Source organism: Ostrinia furnacalis, unplaced genomic scaffold (genome assembly GCF_004193835.3).
Source record: "Ostrinia furnacalis isolate ACB-3 unplaced genomic scaffold, ASM419383v2 OfSCF0353, whole genome shotgun sequence".
In the NCBI taxonomy this organism is placed as follows: Eukaryota; Metazoa; Arthropoda; class Insecta; order Lepidoptera; family Crambidae; genus Ostrinia; species Ostrinia furnacalis.
In genome coordinates, this window is record NW_021130592.1 from 88065 (window position 1) to 109143 (window position 21079).

General features: G+C 38.5%; 2 protein-coding genes across 5 annotated transcripts in view; one reads left to right on the forward strand and one right to left on the reverse strand.

Annotated features, from left to right (window-relative positions):
• The window catches only part of Ent2 (Equilibrative nucleoside transporter 2), a 58726-nt gene extending 50193 nt beyond the window's left edge, over nucleotides 1-8533 (forward strand). For all 4 annotated transcript variants that reach the window (XM_028316145.1, XM_028316151.1, XM_028316158.1 and 1 more), the window contains 4 exons: nucleotides 1727-1919; nucleotides 2707-2822; nucleotides 3698-3894; nucleotides 5474-8533. In XM_028316145.1, the coding sequence (XP_028171946.1) occupies nucleotides 1727-1919; nucleotides 2707-2822; nucleotides 3698-3894; nucleotides 5474-5606 (639 nt within the window). In that variant the 3' untranslated portion in view covers nucleotides 5607-8533. The remainder of the gene's footprint in view (nucleotides 1-1726; nucleotides 1920-2706; nucleotides 2823-3697; nucleotides 3895-5473) is intronic.
• Nucleotides 8534-18015: 9482 nt separating this feature from the next.
• On the reverse strand, nucleotides 18016-19395 carry Osi20 (DUF1676 domain-containing protein Osi20). Its single transcript, XM_028316126.1, has 3 exons — nucleotides 18957-19395; nucleotides 18694-18882; nucleotides 18016-18386 (listed from the first exon to the last, which is right to left on the reverse strand). The coding sequence occupies exons 1-3, from the start codon at nucleotides 19348-19350 to the stop codon at nucleotides 18088-18090; spliced, it is 882 nt and encodes a 293-aa protein (XP_028171927.1). The 5' UTR covers nucleotides 19351-19395; the 3' UTR covers nucleotides 18016-18087.
• Nucleotides 19396-21079: the final 1684 nt, after the last annotated feature.

Below are 21079 nucleotides of genomic sequence, written 5' to 3' on the forward strand. Positions count from 1 at the left end.
CCAACCTCTTGTCCTATACCGAATTGCCTATTAGAGACTTGGTTCCAACATTGGACTATTGGCCCAAACTTACACGGGAGCCGTAGTACTTGGCTCAAACATCTGCGGCACGCTGGTGGTGTTCCTATCGTGGTCAGCTGAGCTGTTCGACTCAAGACGAACGTCGGCCATATACTACTTCATCACCGGCATCTTCGTACTGCTGATATGCTTCGATACTTACTTCGCGCTGCCTCTCAACGTAAGTGTCCCATTTTCCCCAAGATTCTACGCAGTTGGTCGATGATTTGTCACAATCTTTTGCCAACCCCTTGTCCAATAACGATTTGCCTGTTAGAAACTTGGTTCCAACCTTTGGAATATTGGCCCAAACTTACACGGGCGCCGTAGTACTTGGCTCCAATATCTGCGGCACGCTGGTGGTGTTCCTATCGTGGTCGGCTGAGCTGTTCGACTCAAGACGAACGTCGGCCATATACTACTTCATCACCGGCATCTTCGTGCTGCTCATATGCTTCGATACCTACTTCGCGCTGCCTCTCAATGTGAGTAGACGAATGTTGTTCCCTTACTTACAAACGTTGCCCCCCCCCAACTCCTGAATCCAGAAACATACTTAGCTACTAAACCGGCAATTTTATTTTATTTTTATTTTATTTTATTGTTAGGAAAACAAACAGCATTCTATAACACATATAGAGTTACCAATTAAACTTCACATTTGCCAAAATAGTTTTCACAAATAGTTTATACATAGGTATCGTTTTTAAAAATTGAGTAAACAGAAACAGAAAAAGAAAACAATTATTACCTCTAGTGGTGTTCTCCCCATGTTCTGCATTCACTTAAGATCTGGCGGAGACATGCTGCATTCTTCTGACGAGTTTCTCGACGTCGATATCTTAAGAAGACTAGGGGGAACTCGTAGAATCTTTTGTCAAACTCTAGTCTAATGCTGATCTTCCTATTGGAACGTCGGCTTCTAAGAACTAAGAATGCTCACGTTGGTCATTGGGTGATGATTTGCCCCAATATTTTAATGTCAAACTCTTGTCCAATACCTGTCTATTGGAATGTTGGCTCCAACAGTGCCCAAAAACTGAGAAGGTATCTATCGCTTTGGAGTTACAACTGCTCTAGAATTTATTGATGTCTACATTTGCGTCTAAAGATATCTTTCCCACCTCAACGCTGTGGTATTGCTCAATTATAGCATTGCCACATTTTACTGGTGGGTATATTAAAGCTTTCTAAAACACACGCTGGTTTGTCAATAAATTAGTGTGCACCTAAGACTTGCTACATTTAAATAAGTTCAAGTGGTAGCAGAAAGGCGCTGGATGCAGGTCGCTACCAACCGGGCGACGTGGAAGTCATTGGGGGAGGCCTATGTTCAGCAGTGGACGTCCTGTGGCTGAAATGATGATGATTATAATAAGTCCACTCTTCAGATTTGTTTTATTCCAAGGTCTGATCTAATTATAATCAAATTCATCAAATATTTCAGTGATTTATCCATGAAAATGTAACAGACAAAAGCTACTGTGGTTGGCTTAGCCATAGAAACTGAATGTTTTCTATGATACAAGCCTTTTCCCTGAGATTTTGCACGTCAAAGAAGACTGACGTCACCAGTTTCTGAACTCACTATCTATTGATTTTATTTTTTAATTGTGGCAATTGCCTAAAGAATCCGTGATTTTCATTTGTTTTTTTACATTTCCAGAGATTCTACCGCTACCACGACACGCTACAGCAGCGTACGATGCGAGTGAATCCAGCACTAGCGGCGACCAACCAGGCGCCTGACAAACCCAACGTGCCTTACGGGACCATCTTCAAGCAATCCTGGGTGCAGCTGTATAACATATTTATAACCTTCTTCGTATCGCTGGCCGTGTTCCCTTCTGTACACTCGGGTGAGTTTTTGCGATTGTGTAGCGTGTGACGTCAATCGACAAGGTGACTTGAGTTTAAATGTCGCGTGACGTCACTGCTCAGTTAAAATTTTACACCATCGTCGTGACGTCTCGCGACATTTCAACTATAGTTAGAACGATTTTGAAACGTCAAATGGCAAAGATCGGAAATATAGATGACCCACGCTGAACTGTCCCACCAAACTCAATGACAGGGGGGCGCTACCATCGTTCAACTATATGGTTTCCAACATGGCAAAAATCGGAACCAGCGATCCGGTATTGACGGTGGCGCGCTACTGTCAATGTCATGGATAGGACAGTTCAGTATTTTGGAACTATAGTATTGATGACATCGCCCTCCTGCAAATGACATTACAATGTTTTCCAATGTGGGAAAAATCGGTACTAGCGATCCGGTATTGGCGCCCCCTGTCAATGTCACGGGTGGAACGGTTCTGTGTAGGACATCTCCACTGAATCGTCCTAGCTATGACATTTTCAGGAGGACGCTACTATCAATAGTGGGTTATTACAGAGTAAATACAAATGAGTAGGTCATCTTCATAGAAACGCCCGAGCGCGGTTTGTATGTGAGCGCGCCAATACGTATGCGGCGCGCACGCACACACTGACAAAATTTAGCGTGGATAATTGGCTAATTTTTTAGTGACCTTTATGAAAACAAATTCCTGTTAAGTGTTACCATACTTACCATGAGGCATACTTAAAAATTAGGGATTGATGGTGAAAACGGGCATTGTTGTAACTTTTTTATTCTTTGCAGATATCGAGCCAATTCAGAAAGGGTTCCTAGGCAATATGTTTGTGGGGATCACCTGCTTCTTGACTTTCAACGCGATGGCCATGATTGGAAATATCACGGCCAATTTATGGCAATTCGTAAGTGTTTTCTGTCTACCTTTTTATTAAACGGTTTTATTTAGATTGCCCTGTTTATTTATTTTTTTATTTTATTTCATTTGATTCATTGATGCCAAAATCTCAAGATCTGTTTTACAAAACTTCTGTTCAATCTCGATACAATCTCAGTCTTAGGCTGAATTGCACCACCTAACCCTAACTTTGACTGTAACTATAACGATAACCGGTGTTTTTTGTATGGAGTTTGGTAGATTATTGACGTTTTTCATTGTTAAAATAAGATGGTGCAACCCAGCCTTAGAATTTGTTCTGCGATTGCGACCAATCAAAAGTAGCAATAAAACTGCGATCTGTAAAATACAAAAGACGCAAAAACCATTATTTCTGCAGAGAGATCATTTTTCAATAAGTTTTCAGATATCGATGCTTATTGTAACGCGCGTACGTAAAGATACGTTCATCGCGATTGTAAGACGCAAAGTAAAAATGCCCTTAGATCTTAGATAGATAGATAGATTGTTGATTCAGTCACTTTCTTTGTCAATTGTATTTTTTCCAAAATAAAATTTAGCCTATGTTACTCGTGGATAATGTCCCTTTCGAATGGTGAAATAATTTTTAAAAACGGTCCAGTAGTTTTTGAGCCTATTCATTACAACCAAACAAACAAAGTTATTTGACATTTTAATATTAATTCGATACCATAAAATATTTGTATGCCAGTAATGGTAAATGTGTTTGTGCTTTTTTTCCATATTAATTGTCATCATTTTTACCCACATTTTTACAAATGAAGTGATTTGATTTGATTTGATTTCTTTATAATATTAGTGTAGACAACCCAATATGGTTCAAGAAGACATACTTTACTAATAACCATCTACCACTTCCAGCCGTCAAAGCGTTGGCTGTCCCTGATGACGACACTGCGCATCCTGTTCATTCCGTTCTTCCTGATGTGCAACTACAAGTCTGCCACGCGAACGCTGCCCATCTGGATCAACGACGATAAGCTGTACTGGGCGTTCGCGGCTTTGCTCGGATGGAGCTCCGGCCACTGCAGTTCTTTGGGCATGATGTATGTCAGCGGGTGAGTACTATCATACATTTAGAAAGAAGAAAGAAAGATACATTTATTACAACGGACATCACACAAATACAGCCAATTACATAGACATGACAGTGGCACATAATAATAAAAGAAGAAAAAATAAAAACAAGAGCAAACTGAGCAGTGCCACCCATTCACCAACAAGATGCCCACTGCAACGGGACCCCACTCAGCATATGCCGTGGCCCACAGTGACGAAGGCCACGGCGCTGGTTTTCAGTATGCCCCATGCCGAGTGAGGGTCACGGACCGATCCATTTACTAAATAAAACACTAGCTTATCACGAGGGGTTAACTGGACTATAGTAATTGTGCAAAACAAGTTTTAATTTCTAAATCGCTACACAAATCGAAATAACTATGGAGCAAAGGAATTTTGCAACAACTGTTCCGTTTTTAACTTTGTCTAAGCCCTCACACACCTATTACTATTTTTATTTGTTACATACTTCCATAATTCTTATGTTTATCGTATAAAGTTAATTAGAGCCTCGGAATACAGCAACAATCACAAGCTGTCAAACAAAACCTATTTTGGATCATACTTTGGATTTGGTCAGGATTAATTACTTTATTATTACTATTTTGTACTAATAATAAATCACTGAACAGCACGTTTCTGAAGCACTATTTCTCATAAACATCACCGTTTCACTCACGTAAACACATCTCTTTTTATCACACAGTGTTGCTGCTATTGACATCTCGCTCGCTCAGTCCTTTGTTGCTCTATTCCGCTAGGTATAATAACTTTATTGTTTGTCCCACTACAACGCTGTGGTCTTGCTTAATTTTAGCATTACCACATTTTATCAGTGGGTATATTATAGCTTTCTAAAACACACGCTGGTTTATCAATAAATTAGTGTGCACCTAAGACTTGCTACACCTAAATAACTTTTCTACCTAAATAGAAATTATTAGGAATAAGCGGAAGAATGTTGCCATTATAAGTGCAAAAGTATTAAAAATGACATTTTTTTTTAATTTTTGCAACTAGGCTTTTAAAAAGCACTTACATTTAACCCTACAACTGCTTCGGGACAATAAATGGGCCCAGTGCTGAGAAGAAGCAGTGCAATAATTAAGTCTCAATCAATGATTTCTCATACGAGTATCCAACTGGGTTAAGACATAATAGCCTTCAGAGTCCTCGTCCACGGCGACAGCATTGCTACTAAAATCAAACATCAAAATCAAAAATATTTATTCAGTTTAGACCACAAGTGGCACTTATGAACATCAAAATATAGTAAATAATAAAAAAAAAAAAGGTAGCCCATTATGGGGCACTTTACATGTCTCCTTATCTTTTGGGCCCTACCAGCGCTTCGAGACAAACATATGGCAAGTGCTGAGAAGAAACGCCGGAACAAACTCAGTCACCACTAATTGCCAGGAATTATCTAACTAACGCGCGTCAGTTGCATTTGCAACGCACTACAGAAGTGATGCCAACGCGCGCGACTGCATCGCTACAAAAAGTCGCCGTGGGCGAGGGCCCTTAATCCTGAAAATGAAGTATTCAACTTTTATCAATTGTTATTATTTTTTCCAGGACGGTAGCGCCCGAGAACGCATCAACAGCCGGCATGATCGGCGCGGCGTCTCTCGTCACAGGCATCTTAGCAGGCCTGGTGTTCACACGTGTCTGCCCGCTCATAGTGACGGCTAACTACGCGGGTCTTTAGCGGGTGGCCGCGCGCGCCGCCGCCGCGCTACGCCTGTTGACAGGCCTCTGACGAACTGTCAGTGATCAGTGACAGTGATGAAACAGTGAATAAAGTGTTCTTTGAATGAAAATGATGTTTAAAGTGGTTAAAGTGACATGTCTGTGACAAACTGGGATCGGTGAAGAAAATAGTGAGGAGGCTTGGATTGAGAGTGAGATGCTTGTGATTCACTGTGTGTTTCACGACTCACTAAGGCAGTGAAGAAAATAGTGAATTGTGGATTGGATTGTTGAATGTTTGTGCTTAGCTGTGTGTTTCACTGCTAAGTTAGCAGTGCTAACGGAGAAATTGGTGACTGCTAGTAAGCTCTATTCGCTGTGCAGTGAAATTGACAGCACAGTACGAGCACAGAAAATGGTGACAAAGAGGCTAGAGTTGTGAGATCAGTGACAAGTGATTTGATATACTAAGATGTTGATGTACTATATTATGATGATTATAGTTATCAGATGTAACATTATCGGTGATTATCCGCTACAGCAAGTGCCTTTTTTCTTTGATGCGAATTTCGGCACGCGTGCGGATCTGGGGGGCAACTCCGAAACGTTGTTCACGTAGTTTCGGGTCTATCTGTCACCGTCGCTCTTGATGGCATCTCGCTTCGCGTGAGAGAGATGGCAATATTCGAAACTTTGGATAACGTTTTTTGGAGTAACCCCGCTGGTCTCTAATCTGTGGCGTGCGTATATAATCACTCTGCTGATTGCCTAACCTTTGTTATAGTAAAAACACGTATGAAATAATCAACTGCGGGCAGCCAGACGCAAAATGCACGTGCTGAAATCCGCATTAAAGGAAAAAGGCACTAAATCTGATCTGATATTTAAAAATCAAAATATTTATATTGTAAAGTGAGAAGAAATCGAAAGTAAGTACTTTTGTTGCCTTCAAGATTCAAACTAGAAAAAGCTGAGATTAAGAAACTTATTATGAATCTATATTTATATAAATAATTATGTATTAGTGATTCTGACGAGTCTTAAAAGTGAATGTGGTTAAACTTTGACATTGTTAAAACTTACTGCGTTTTCAAGATGTCTGACAAACTATTTGTGAATCATAGCAAGAGGTAGTATGTACCATTGACTGTATCAAGAATAGTGTTCAAGGTCAACATTCAACATCAGATGCTATGGTGTTCCAATATGCTACTTCAGTTTGGTGCAAGTTACTTTGATAAAGAGAGAATAACATGTCATCAAATATGATGATGAAACTTATAACCATTGTTATCAAATTTAATCAGTAATAATAGTGTAAAAGAGAAGTATGTGTGCTAAGAAAAACAAATAAGTGCTACATGAGTGCTTTTTAGCTTGTTAATTTATTTTATCCAGATATATAAATGTTTTTGCCTGAGCTATTATGTATATCTCCAAGTTATAAAAGTAATAGTATATGTATTTTATAAATAATGAATTGATATTGACTATAAATCAGAAAGACAATAGTAAAATGTTTCAAACTAGTACACATTTAAATAATATTTCAAAGGAATTGAGTCTCGAAAGAATCCTGATATTATATTATACAAATAATATATACCTTAGCTTATTATATATTGTGTTGCACAATAAATATAGTATATTGGTATATTATCTTACCTATAAGTATCAACATTGCTTATTTCTATAATAAAACGAATGTTATGAAATAAATAATGTCTAGATAGGTATATGCTATGTAAAGATATACATACTGTTAAAGTTTTTAAGTGTATAAAATATATTTATATATTGGCTAGTACAAAATGGTTGAAGTATAAAGTCCGTTAAGTTTTAGGTCGATATTTTGCAGTGAACACTACTATTATACAGTTTGTATATTTAATTATTTGTATGACAGAATAATTTAGCACTAATAACCACCTTTTTACTTTCACATTCACCTAAAAATTGAAATGTCCAAAAAAAAATTGTTTATATTAAGAAAATACATGTTTTCAATTTAACGCACATCTTATGTAGGTTTAATCTTTATTTAATTATCTTCTAGCAATAATCTTGTCTTAGGTTAACCGATTTTTTTTTATTATATAAATGACTATTATTATTAATATTGACATAATCTCTTCTACAATACCATTATCAAGTTTTTTTGCCAGTTTATTTCCAAATTGTTTCCTAAATTTTATTATAATGAATGTTATTATAAATTATATTATTAAAAAATGAGTTCTTCCGTCTTGTAAATTCACAAATTAACATTTTCCCTAACAAACTAAATGTAGGTTTGACAGACTGAAACTACTAACATTGTTTTAGGTTAGTTTGTTTACGTTAAGTGATGTTTAGTCGAGCTAACGGGTGTTGAGTGTCCCTGTTTGTTTGTCAAATATTGATCTGACGAAGCACAGAATATTTTTAATACAAATTAAACCAAGTTGAAATCCATTTGTTATGTTAAACTACGGTTGTTCAACACAGTCGCATTTTGTTAATGATTGTTTTCTAATCGTTAATTCCTGCATTCAATGAGGGCTGTCGTTTTAAGAAGCGGTAGGAGGAGACTCGCATTTGCTTACACCAGGATGGCGCCACTGTAGAGTCATGTCAATCACCAGTGGTGACAACTGGCAAGTATAAAAACGATAGGCCTTATAGTTTGCGGTCGTTTTGGAGTAGATACTCGAAACCTCTTCTACAAGAGGTGGTTTACACAAAGTTCCTTGGTATTTTGTGTTTCAATCATATCAATATTATATGGGGCCTTTAGTATAAAATCATAGCAAATGATATTCTGAAGCGCTCGTGTGTTCAAATCCCGAAACCAAATAAATATTGCTATCAACGACATATTCCGAACAAAGCAATCGGCGTCTTATGTTATTCCTAATAAGGTTGTTAGTCTATTTATTTGATAGTAAACATTTTTTTTATTACTTTCCATTCTTTTATTTTATTTTCTCCCTAGTAGTATAGATGCCTGAACATTTAGTAGGGTCAGTTTCACCGGTTCGGTTCCTGATAAAGTCCCTGATATTATAAACCGTTTCTTAAAAAAGGCTTATTCCACTATTCCCCATTGACAATCCCCGTCAACGGGAACTTTTTGTTCACTATTCCCCGTTAACGCCAATTGGAGCTTATAATATTAAAAATAAATCCTAATATAACGGGGAATAGTGAACAAAAAGTTATAATAGTGGAAAAGCCTTAAAAAGGAGAACTTAAAAATTAAACGAGTGAACGATGAAACTGACCTGAAAAAGAATATTTTACACATATGCATAATGGATACATATTACATATTTTGATTTATCTCGTACATATCATTTGCATTAGAAGTACAGGCTTGTCGAAACGTCTCAGATATGGTCACTCGGTCTCCTGAGTTCGTCTATCAAATTGATAATAATTACGCTCATTCAGCTGGCGCAACTGGCGAGTGATAGGACCACAGATTTTGGATTATTTTGGAGCTTGTCGTTGCGACATGTCGCGGAGTCGCTATGTCGTGGGCTCGTGGCTATGTCATATGAAATGACGCGCGCATGCGTTTTGTCGCCCAATGTGCGTTGTCGCTAATAGAGGCGCCCATGGGCTTATTCCACTATTCCCCGTTGACAATCCCCGTCAACGGGGATTAGTGAACTTTTTGTTCACTATTCCCCGTTAACGCCAATTGGAACTTATAAAATCAAAATAAAATCCTTATACAGGGTGTCCTAAAAACAATGGATAACCCTGTAACCATCGATAGGCCTCGCCATGATCTCCCTAACGTCCATTTTTGATTCCAGTAAAAATATCACCGTTTTCAAGATTTTTAAGCTTTTGTGCATTTTTAGAAAATTGCCACCTGCGATTACTTTTTCTCATGCCATTTCTACAAATGAGGATACTTTTCAATCTAGTTTTTTTCCTTATCACAAGAGATAGTTGGGCTATCAAAAGAAAAGATCAAAGTTCAACAAACTAGTTTGAAAGTATGAAAATTTTAAGAAATTGCAGAAGAGAAGGAAAAATTAATTCATTGTCTTGCACTTTTGATCAGCCATCGTGTAAAAAAAATGTAGGAAGACCATCGTGCCCATTACCTTAAAAACTTCCTTGGTTAATTGAAAGTCTAAAAAGGTATCACAAGCCTATGTATTCTGTATTATTTTTATCTTATGGCTACTTGAATAGCAACTAGTATGAAAACTGCAAAAATGAGTTTTTCTCGTAATAGTTAAACTAGGACTGCCTAGTGGCATTAAATACAAATGGATAATTTTTAGCGTAGGAATTTTAATAAAGCAACATTTTATCATCATCATCATCATCATTTCAGCCATAGGACGTCCACTGCTGAACATAGGCCTGTACCCTAATGATTTTCATAATGACCGCTTGGTAGCGGCCTGCATACAGCACCTTCCTGCTTATCTTTATGAGGTCGTCGGTCCACTTTGTAGGTGGACGTCCTACGATGCGCTTTCCGGTACGTAGCCTCCACTTGAACCATGCTGCCTCAGTTCTGCAAACTACTGTGCCTTGCCCTTTGCCACTTCAGCTTGCTGTTCCGTCGGTCTATGTCAGCGACTTTAGTTCGTTTACAGGTCTCCTAATTTCTGATACGGTTTCGTAAAGAAACCCGAGCATAGCCCCTTCCATAGCACGCTGTGCAAAAAATCCACGTTTCCGAGCCGTGTATCATCACGGGTATCTGTCTATAGGCACATATAAGGTGTAAAACAAAAATTAAGTAATCACTAAAACGCAGAACGGACGGCCAATGGGGCAACAGGGTTCAAGTGGAGGCTACGTACCGGAAAGCGCATCGTAGGACGTCCACCTACAAAGTGGACCGACGACCTCATAAAGGTAAGCAGGAAGATGCTGGATGCAGGACGCTACCAAGCGGTCATTATGAAAATCATTAGGGTACAGGCCTATGTTCAGCAGTGGACGTCCTATGGCTGAAATGATGATGATGATGATGATAAAATGTTGCTTTATTAAAATTCCTACGCTAAAAATTATCCATTTGTATTTAATGCCACTATGCAGTCCTAGTTTAATTATTACGAGAAAAACTCATTTTTTCAGTTTTCATACTAGTTGCTATTCAAGTAGCCATAAGATAAAAATAATACAGAATACATTAAGCATGTGATACCTTTTCAGAATCTCAATTAACCAAGGAAGTTTTTAAGGTAATGGGCACGATGGTCTTCCCACATTTTTTTTACACGATGGCTGATCAAAAGTGCAAGACAATGAATTAATGTTTCCTTCTTCTCTGCAATTTCTTAAAATTTTCATACTTTTAAACTAGTTTGTTGAACTTTAATCTTTTCTTTTGATAGCCCAACTATCCCTTGTGATAAGGAAAAAAACTAGATTGAAAAGTATGCTCATTTGTAGAATTGACATGAGAAAAACTAATCGCAGGTGACAATTTTCAAAAAATGCACAAAAGCATAAAAATCTTGAAAACGGTGATATTTTTACTGGGGTCAAAATTGGACGTTAGGGAGACCATGGCGAGGCCTATCGATGGTTACAGGGTTATCCATTGTTTTTGGGACACCCTGTATAACGGGGATTAATGAACTTGGTGATTGAAAACTTCAGAGCTTAGCAGTTGGCGCCACTGTCTTAGCCTCACTCAAGGAAGTTGGATTCAGGATTTTACAGTTTACTCGCTAGTGGCGCCAACTAGTGGGCACATTAATAATGTTTTCAAGATTTGATCAGTTTTAAAGGCGATCTGGAGAAACCGAGTAGTGAAACGTACCCTGGTGCCTTATCCATCTTCCATTGGTTTGTATGTCGTCGAAATAAAGCTTATTTTTGCATGGCCTGTGCAAGTACAGTAGAAAAGTCCATTTCATATACACCACTTGCAAAATGTATTAAGAAATAGTAATAAGTATAAAATATTAAAAGGTAGGCTAGTAGATATAAAAACGTATACATAATAATATGTATGGTAAAATGTAAGACTAACTAATAAAATCATTAAAGGTAGAAATACCTTTTCCTTCTTCACACTTACCTTATAGGTAGGTAAGTACTATACTATTTACCTACTTGCAGTTTTTTTAAATTAGTAGCTGTGTCCGCCAAAATAATTAAAAAAATGGAAAATCATTACTTACTAAGATTTAATTTAAATACTTTCAACTCGTTCAGTTTAACGTAATGGTGCCACTACACTAGTAGTCTAAAAATCATTTTAATTTTTGAATAAGTCTCATTAATTTATAGCTACATTTTGTATCTTCGTAACGGATACTTGTCGTAGCGAATCGATCACGATTCGAATCAAAAGACATTGTCTATAGGCAAGGAACAATCAACCTCAATAAATTTTAATCATTAGTTAACCTATCCGATGACAATAAAGAAGTAGGAATTTGAAAATAAATTAGGATTTCCATATTTTGATAAAAGTAGCGATTAAAAAAACAATAACTTAAAATCTATTTATTCAGGAGACGTACTGTCGCTCCTCGCTCGCAGTGAATTAGCACAAAAATTGTTGTGCTTCAAAAATACCTCCTCAGTCCTTAAAACATATCTTTTTACTCGCATTTCACACCAGTATGTGCTTGTACTCTTCATATAATAGTTTAATTTCATGGTTCAATAAATAAATAATTTAAAGATACTGTGGCGATTAAAAATATAAATTGTATGCCTACCTTCCAACTGATTTGTTAGAATTTATGCAAATGGGAGTTCATAATGAAAATCGACACTCAGGAATCAAGTAAATAAGTTAGTATTTATTATTTATTGAATCCTGAAATTAACTTAGAAGTCTTTATCTTTATCATATTGTAATCTTTTTCATGTCTTGCTAATCACTTCTTCATTATTATAGGTCAACTATGAGTGGGGTGGATTCTGAGATACTTTCATTTAGAATATCCCAAAAAATCTGTGTCACTTCACCAGAAGTTACTTCTTCAAGCAATGTTAAAGGGACCAACATATAGGACGTGAAGAGCATGTTAAAATCAACATTTAAATAAACTAAGATGCATGGTTGTGAAACAAATTGTTTTTTTATTACCATACCATACGTCTTAATTTATTGTGCAACTACTTGTGGATTTTCTTGGAGGAAAGAGTAGATTTTCCTGGTTTATGCGATCTATGATAAAGTCAGCTTTTCCAAAAGTTGCCGCCTAACAAATTCACTAGTATGAGCAGTGATACAGCACCATGAATCACTGCGTGGCGACCTGCGCGTTTCAGCGACAGTCCATCACAAAAAAAAGATACCTTGCTTGGCCCTTGAATTGCCCAACACTTAATGTTCTGACATATTTAATTATTTTCATGTAGTAAATGACATAATATTTGTAATTTATTCTTGTAGAAATTATTTAAATATTTGTAGGTACGCTGACTAATTATACAGCAAATTTTGGCGATCTACTTATACTAGTTTTAAGACCACTATGTTTACCAAATGGGCCCTAGAATTTTTGAGACATTTCTCGTTCACCATTCAGCATGTGAGCATGTCTGAGAATCCACACCACTACATTTACGCACTCCTTAGTCGAAGGCTGTGAAATATAGCTTTAACCTTTCCAATTTAGATACCTCCTCTATCATCTTAATGTAAATAGGATCATGTGTTACATACCGTATACCTATTATGTATAAGTAAATATTTCGTGGTAAAATCTCTCTCGATTAGATGTAAATGCAAAGCTCCAGGCTCTGTGACGCATTTTCACACCCTATACCTATCAGGGATGGCGAACCTTTATGTATCAACGTGCCCTTTTTCCGAAAAAAATCTTTGATATAGTCTTAGACGTGCCATCAAATATCACCTAATGCTATCAATGAGGGGTATAGTACAAGTGGTGCCACTGGCGAGTGACAGGACCTTACTCAACAGTGGCACTAACTGATGAGGGCAAATACGATAGCCCTTATATAAAACACATTATTTTATAGTGAACTAGCTTTCCGCCCGCGGCTTCGCCCGCGTGGAATTTTGTCTGTCACAGAAAAACTTTATCGCGCGCGTCCCTGTTTCAAAAACCGGGATAATAACTATCCTATGTTCTTTCCCGGGACTCAAACTATCTCTATGCCAAATTTCATCAAAATCGGTTGCGAGGTTTAAGCGGGAAAGCGTAACAGACAGACAGACAGACAGAGTTACTTTCGCATTTATAATATTAGTTGGGATATTAGTTGGGATTTTGTGATAGGTGGGCGTGCCCTAAATATTGTGGCGCGTGCCATCAATGGCACGCGTGCCATTGGTTCGCCATCCCTGCCCTATATACTTAAGTACGTAATCTAAAGAAAGATTAAATCAATTTTCCCATTTAACTTCACTATTCTGAAAGTCTATAAACGTTTATTACCTACCTATCTTCGTAGTTATAAAAGTTAATGAAATGAATTTTATAAATCCAAATCGGCTTCGATCCTAATTGTTTAACTCCTCTTAGTACGTAGGTACCTACCTACGTATCAGCTACAAAGTACCTACTTTTACAGTTTGGGCACTAATGAACAAACCAGTACCTAAGTATAAGCCTATTGTTGAAAACTAGGTAATTTTTAATAACTATTTTAAAACTTCAGAAGATGCAGTACATACAGTGTTATCTTGATCTGTTTTCGTCTTTATATCGAACTTCGTCTTTAAGGGTAAATCCAGATGGGTATTCGAACGTATCGTGTAATGTAATGTAATGGAAATAGTATGGGCAGCACTTTACATGTAATGCTCGTAGTGTCGACCACACGTAGAATTCGTGTTACATTACACGTAATCTTAGGTACATTACACATTACACCCGTCTGTATTTTGAGTTAAACAATTAGGAGCCGATACACTCGTGACAATAATAGCAAAACCTTATGACACCCTTCTAGAACCATATTTTTCCACTTTTTCACATTAATAACATGTTTCGAAATAATATTTTTACCACTTCTCTAACACTATCTACCTATAAACCGGTATGTAATCAAGTATTGAAATAAATAAAATAAAATATTTATTAAAGGTGATTCATTTGTTTTATTCTCTCAATTCTATTGTGAAACTTAGCAGGTGACTGAAGAATAGTGTAGACTTCAGTTTCAGACGTAATGTACCGTGATAACTCTAACTTGAAGCTTTCATTACAAGGGGTTCCCTCAGTCAAGCTCTATGCCTATTATTCTGTGCTATTAACACCTTGGAAAATTAAGTTTTCTTTCTTTCTGTAGGTGACTGTAGAACAAGTAGGTCTAAGCGACTATAGGCAACATTAAATCAAAACTGTGAATCAATTTTATACTTAAACGTTGGTGTATTGGCTATCCTATAAGTCCTATGTCCTATTATACTATTTTGGTGGTATATAACCAACGTGATAAAGGTAGTAGGGAGGCGCTGGATGCAGGCCGCTCTACCAACCGTGCGATGTGGAAGTCATTGGGGGAGCCCTATGTCAGCCTGTGGCTTAGATGATAACTAACGTCCCAAACTGTCTGGCCAGCTCAGGGAGTCTATGAGTCAGTATGTCTCTGGTACATTGACTGACTGACTTGATGCTGGCCTGGTAATTCAACGTTGGACACGCCCTTACATTGCATTGGTCCTAAAAGGCAAAGTGAAAATTATGACCGAGTCACGTTTACAGACAGCGTTTCTCAGGAAGGACTCATTAGTGTGAAAATGTGTCGCTGATTGGTAGTCACAGGGTGGTCTGACTACCGAGCTTCATTGACCCTTCTGTGCCTATTTTGCCTAGTCGCAGACTACTGTTTTTTGTCGGCCGATAGTTGGGTCGGGCTCAGTATGGACATGTATGAAAGTGCGCACATTCGATCGGCAGATTCTTCATACAAATTAGATTCGGGCCCAACTATCGGCCGACAAAAATCAGTAGTATGCGCCTAGGCTTAACTAAACATAGGTAGCAATATTATGGTCTGCAAAAGAATATAGTTCAGGATCCATCTAATATGGTTCTGTATTTTAGGTCAACTGGATAGGTTTTCGGTATAGATAGCACATGTCTTTTGGTTTTGATTTGATAACATTTTATCCGTTTGTATTAAGGATCTGGGAGTAAGGTCAGATACTTCAAAACAATCAAATCAATTTTTGTTATATTTTTAGGGAATAGTTTCTGGCTTCTAATAAAGTGGTGTCCGGATTTTGATATATTTTGGATTCTGGTGAATCCCATTAAATTAACAAGGTATTGAAAAACACAATGAAAACAACATCAGTTTATTCGTGTTCAATAAATAAATTAAATATCGTAATAAATAACTAACTAGACATAGACGCTAGCCATTCGTTCGTGTTCTATTTACAGAGGAAGTTCCTGTGAGTTATGAGGTATCGTTGGTTNAGAAGACTAGGGGGAACTCGTAGAATCTTTTGTCAAACTCTAGTCTAATGCTGATCTTCCTATTGGAACGTCGGCTTCTAAGAACTAAGAATGCTCACGTTGGTCATTGGGTGATGATTTGCCCCAATATTTTAATGTCAAACTCTTGTCCAATACCTGTCTATTGGAATGTTGGCTCCAACAGTGCCCAAAAACTGAGAAGGTATCTATCGCTTTGGAGTTACAACTGCTCTAGAATTTATTGATGTCTACATTTGCGTCTAAAGATATCTTTCCCACCTCAACGCTGTGGTATTGCTCAATTATTGCATTGCCACATTTTATCGGTGGGAATATTAAAGCTTTCTAAAACACACGCTGGTTTGTCAATAAATTAGTGTGCACCTAAGACTTGCTACATTTTAATAAGTCCACGCTCAAAAATGACTTTCCTATCTGTCTGTAATCATCATCATTTCAGCCATAGGATGTCCACTGCTGAACATAGGCCTCCCCCAATGCTTTCCATGTTGATGGATTGGTAGCGGCCTGCATCTAGCGTCCCTGCTACCTTTAATAAAATTCGTCAAATATTTCAGTGGTTCAACCATGAGAATGTAAGAAACACTATGTACTGTGATTGAATTCACAATAGGGAAAATATTTTCCATAATGTGAGCTGTGAAACGCGACCCAAGACTTCTTTGTCAAATAGAATTATGACAGAGTAGAATACATTTGTCACCAACCCCTACTCTTCCCGCGGGTGTCGTAAGAGGCGACTTAGGGACTACACATCAAACAGAGAATGGGCAGCAGCGCTCTCTGAAAAACATCAATCTTTTAAACTGCGATCTCCAACCCGCCTGCCAAGCGTGGAGATTATGGCAAAACCCTCCACTATAGTGGAGGAGGCTCATAGTCCAGCAGTGGACTATAAAGGGCTGTTGATGATCTTACTACTTATTGATTTCTTGTTATACCTGCTCAATCAAGGTGTGATTTTCATTTGTTTATTTACATTTCCAGAGATTCTACCGCTACCACGACACGCTACAGCAGCGTACGATGCGAGTGAACCCAGCTTTAGCGGCGACCAACCAGGCGCCTGACAAACCCAACGTGCCTTATGGGACCATNTAACCAACGTGATAAAGGTAGTAGGGAGGCGCTGGATGCAGGCCGCTCTACCAACCGTGCGATGTGGAAGTCATTGGGGGAGCCCTATGTCAGCCTGTGGCTTAGATGATAACTAACGTCCCAAACTGTCTGGCCAGCTCAGGGAGTCTATGAGTCAGTATGTCTCTGGTACATTGACTGACTGACTTGATGCTGGCCTGGTAATTCAACGTTGGACACGCCCTTACATTGCATTGGTCCTAAAAGGCAAAGTGAAAATTATGACCGAGTCACGTTTACAGACAGCGTTTCTCAGGAAGGACTCATTAGTGTGAAAATGTGTCGCTGATTGGTAGTCACAGGGTGGTCTGACTACCGAGCTTCATTGACCCTTCTGTGCCTATTTTGCCTAGTCGCAGACTACTGTTTTTTGTCGGCCGATAGTTGGGTCGGGCTCAGTATGGACATGTATGAAAGTGCGCACATTCGATCGGCAGATTCTTCATACAAATTAGATTCGGGCCCAACTATCGGCCGACAAAAATCAGTAGTATGCGCCTAGGCTTAACTAAACATAGGTAGCAATATTATGGTCTGCAAAAGAATATAGTTCAGGATCCATCTAATATGGTTCTGTATTTTAGGTCAACTGGATAGGTTTTCGGTATAGATAGCACATGTCTTTTGGTTTTGATTTGATAACATTTTATCCGTTTGTATTAAGGATCTGGGAGTAAGGTCAGATACTTCAAAACAATCAAATCAATTTTTGTTATATTTTTAGGGAATAGTTTCTGGCTTCTAATAAAGTGGTGTCCGGATTTTGATATATTTTGGATTCTGGTGAATCCCATTAAATTAACAAGGTATTGAAAAACACAATGAAAACAACATCAGTTTATTCGTGTTCAATAAATAAATTAAATATCGTAATAAATAACTAACTAGACATAGACGCTAGCCATTCGTTCGTGTTCTATTTACAGAGGAAGTTCCTGTGAGTTATGAGGTATCGTTGGTTTAGTAGGTGGGTGATGATGATGATGATGACGAGCTGGAGATGGACGCTACGCTGGAGTATGAGGGAGACTGGTCGGATGCAGCGGAGGATCCTTCGCTAGGGAAGTAAGAGCTGTAGGCAAGCTGGGAGGGGTCCCAAACGCGAGCGTAGGGTCCCGAGCTGGAGGGTTCCCAAGGCGCGCCGTAGGAATCCTGAGGAGCGGCGGGGGTGGATTGCGGCGGGCCATACTGCGACGCTGGTGGGCCGTATTGAGGCGCTGGCGGAGCAGCCTCCGTGGGGGCCATCATCATGGGCATACCTGGAATTTGAATATTCATTGTTATTATCCTAATTACCTACTTTATCATTCATCATCATCATTATCATTATTTCAGCCACAGGACGTCTACTGCTGAACATAGGCCTCCCCCAATGACTTCCACATCGCACGGTTGGTAGCGGCCTGCATCCAGCGCTTTCCTACTACTATCAAGTCGTCTGTCTACCTTGTGGGTGGACGTCCCATGCTGCGTTTTCCGGTACGTGGCCTCCGCTCCAGAACCTTGCTGCCCGCAGAACTTTATCATTGCAGGATTTTAATGGTGTTTTTATGTAATATGTATTACCTCCTTTCTTCATCAGCAGATTGTAAACCAAGAATCCGATGACGAGGGTGATAGCCAGCTTGCTAAGGATGAGGGCCTTGATGGCCTTGATGCCGATGAGGGCGACGAGGATCGGCATCAGAGCCTTCATCTTCAGCTTGAGCAGAAGAAGGACTGGCAGCAGCAGCTTCTTCTTCAAGATGCCACGAGCTGAAAGGAATATAGCGTTATTAGTCCTGAAGGAGAGTATTTTGGAGGTATGTGTGTGTAAGTCCAGATTTTACCTTCGCCATTTTCACTGTCAGTCTCAGGGAAATCCACATCGAAGCCGCGATCAGCTCTGTAAGAGACCTCGGCACTTTGGAAGAGGAATTCCGGCAGTTGAACCCTGAATTCGTTGTTGTTCAGGATCCTTCCAACGCGTTCGAATATCACCTTGTCGATGTTCTTCTCATCCAAAGCCCGCGCAGACTCCGAGCTGACTCCCAACTTGGTGTCCAGGAAAGAGAGAACTTTCACTTTGAGGCATGACATCGGCGTGTCAGACCCGAAACAATCACTGATAACACTGTCTAGCAAATCATCACTGGTGTTCAATCGAGCGGTCTCCACCTCATTGTCCTTTAGGGTGTAGCCGTGCACGAGAGCCGCGGAAGCGAGAACGATGAGCCACTTCATGTTTTTATTTTTCACTTTGACATTAGATATAATTAATTGACGTTCGGCCCGGCCGGTTAATGGAACAACAATGATTTAATTTTTCAATGGGCTTGGTTTTTATACCGAGATCCTTTGGGCGGCAAGGCACGCGGCGCCTGCGCGTGACCGGACTCCCGATGGCTTTCATACTTGGCAAAGTATTTATTTTCATTTAAGAAAGTCCAGGAGGTGAGAGTGAGTTCAGTTTTATGACAATAATTATTGTTTTGTGCGACTGATTGGGCGCTAATTGTGTCATATTAATCAAGCTAATAGATAGTTTGTCGTGTACTTACGAAGTTATTCAATCAAAAACTTCTCGATTGCTTGGTATGTCCTTGTTTTACGCTATGTGTAGCGTTGATGTAACTTCATATCGTTGTAAACTGGGGAATAATTTTAATAGGCATTAAAATTTTCTTAAATAATAAATAAAATGAATAAAAATAAAAGTTTTGCGATTGCGCCTAAGTATGTATTCGATGGAGTGTGATACTAATTATGTTTCTCATTTTACTTAGTACAAGCTTTGCTTAGTTTGGAACTAGAGGCGCAGTGTAAAATGTCCAAGGATATTTATTTATTATTAGTTTGAGGCAAGAAAGTCCATATCTTTCAAAATATTTGCATTCTAGTATATTTTCAAAAGTATAATTACTTGTCTGCAACTTATCTACCTAAGGGTGGATTCGACCAAATAAGAGTAAATATTAATCTCAGAATAAATCGACAGTTTTGACATAATTTTCCCATACTGAAACTGTTAATTTGCCAGTTATACCAGGAGTTATTCACGGATAAAAGTTTTTTCGAATCGGGCCTTAGTATTATTCTCTGGAATCAATTTAAATAGATACCTACGTTACGTCTGACCAGACATTTTAACAATTTATTTAACTTGCGTGAAAGAGAAAAACCTTCGTTTGAATGGAACATAACATAGTAGGTAATAAAAATACGTGTTTTCGCTAACATTTCCTATAAATCAAAGCATGGCTGTATAAATGGGAGGACCTGTAATAATGATGAATTATGATGAGTTCATATCTCTCATCTCTCAACAAAGATTTCCCTTCAGTCAGACAGTTAGTAGGTACTTTATTAGTTACTTTCTGCAAGTTAATGTAAAGTTAATCTATACTTTAACGCCGCTATTTAGTTCGATATTACGACAGAATCCACACAGTGACTAGCAATCCTTGCCTCCTTGGATCGTCGAAATTGTGTTGGTAAAATCAATTGGTATTTTTAGTGTGCTCGCAGCACGCACTTTGATACATCAATCAATGGTGTCAACCTGGTAATAAATCAACTATCCTAACCAAAACATTATATAAATGCGAAAGCAACTGTTTGTTTGATCGTTATTTATTTGAAACTGTTTGTTTGTTTTGTTCACGCCCTAACCACTCATTTTTTAATTAATTTTCGTATAATATTACTGACTTTACCAGCTACGAGTTTCACACTTAGGGACAAAACGTAGCTATGTCGTCACAAGTTATAAGAAAAACAAACTGGGGCATGAAGCGGTATGTAGGTTTGTGAATCCATTATTTCCTGAATCATGAAAATATTCAGGATCTCTCCTGAACTAAACTAACTAAAGGCCGGCAACNCTGGCAACGCACCTGTAACGCTCCTGGGACTGCGGGAGTCTATGGGCGACAGTAATCACTTACCATCAGGTGATCCGTCTGCTCTTTTG

Bases quoted from the DNA above. Each gene is read 5' to 3' on its own strand.
- Osi20 (XM_028316126.1), bottom strand. From the start codon at position 19,350: ATGAAGTGGCTCATCGTTCTCGCTTCCGCGGCTCTCGTGCACGGCTAC. The intron at 18,883-18,956 runs GTAAAATCTGGA...TATTCCTTTCAG, and splicing joins TGACAGTGAAAATGGCGAAG to CTCGTGGCATCTTGAAGAAG. The intron at 18,387-18,693 runs GTAATACATATT...TTCAAATTCCAG, and splicing joins TCTGCTGATGAAGAAAGGAG to GTATGCCCATGATGATGGCC.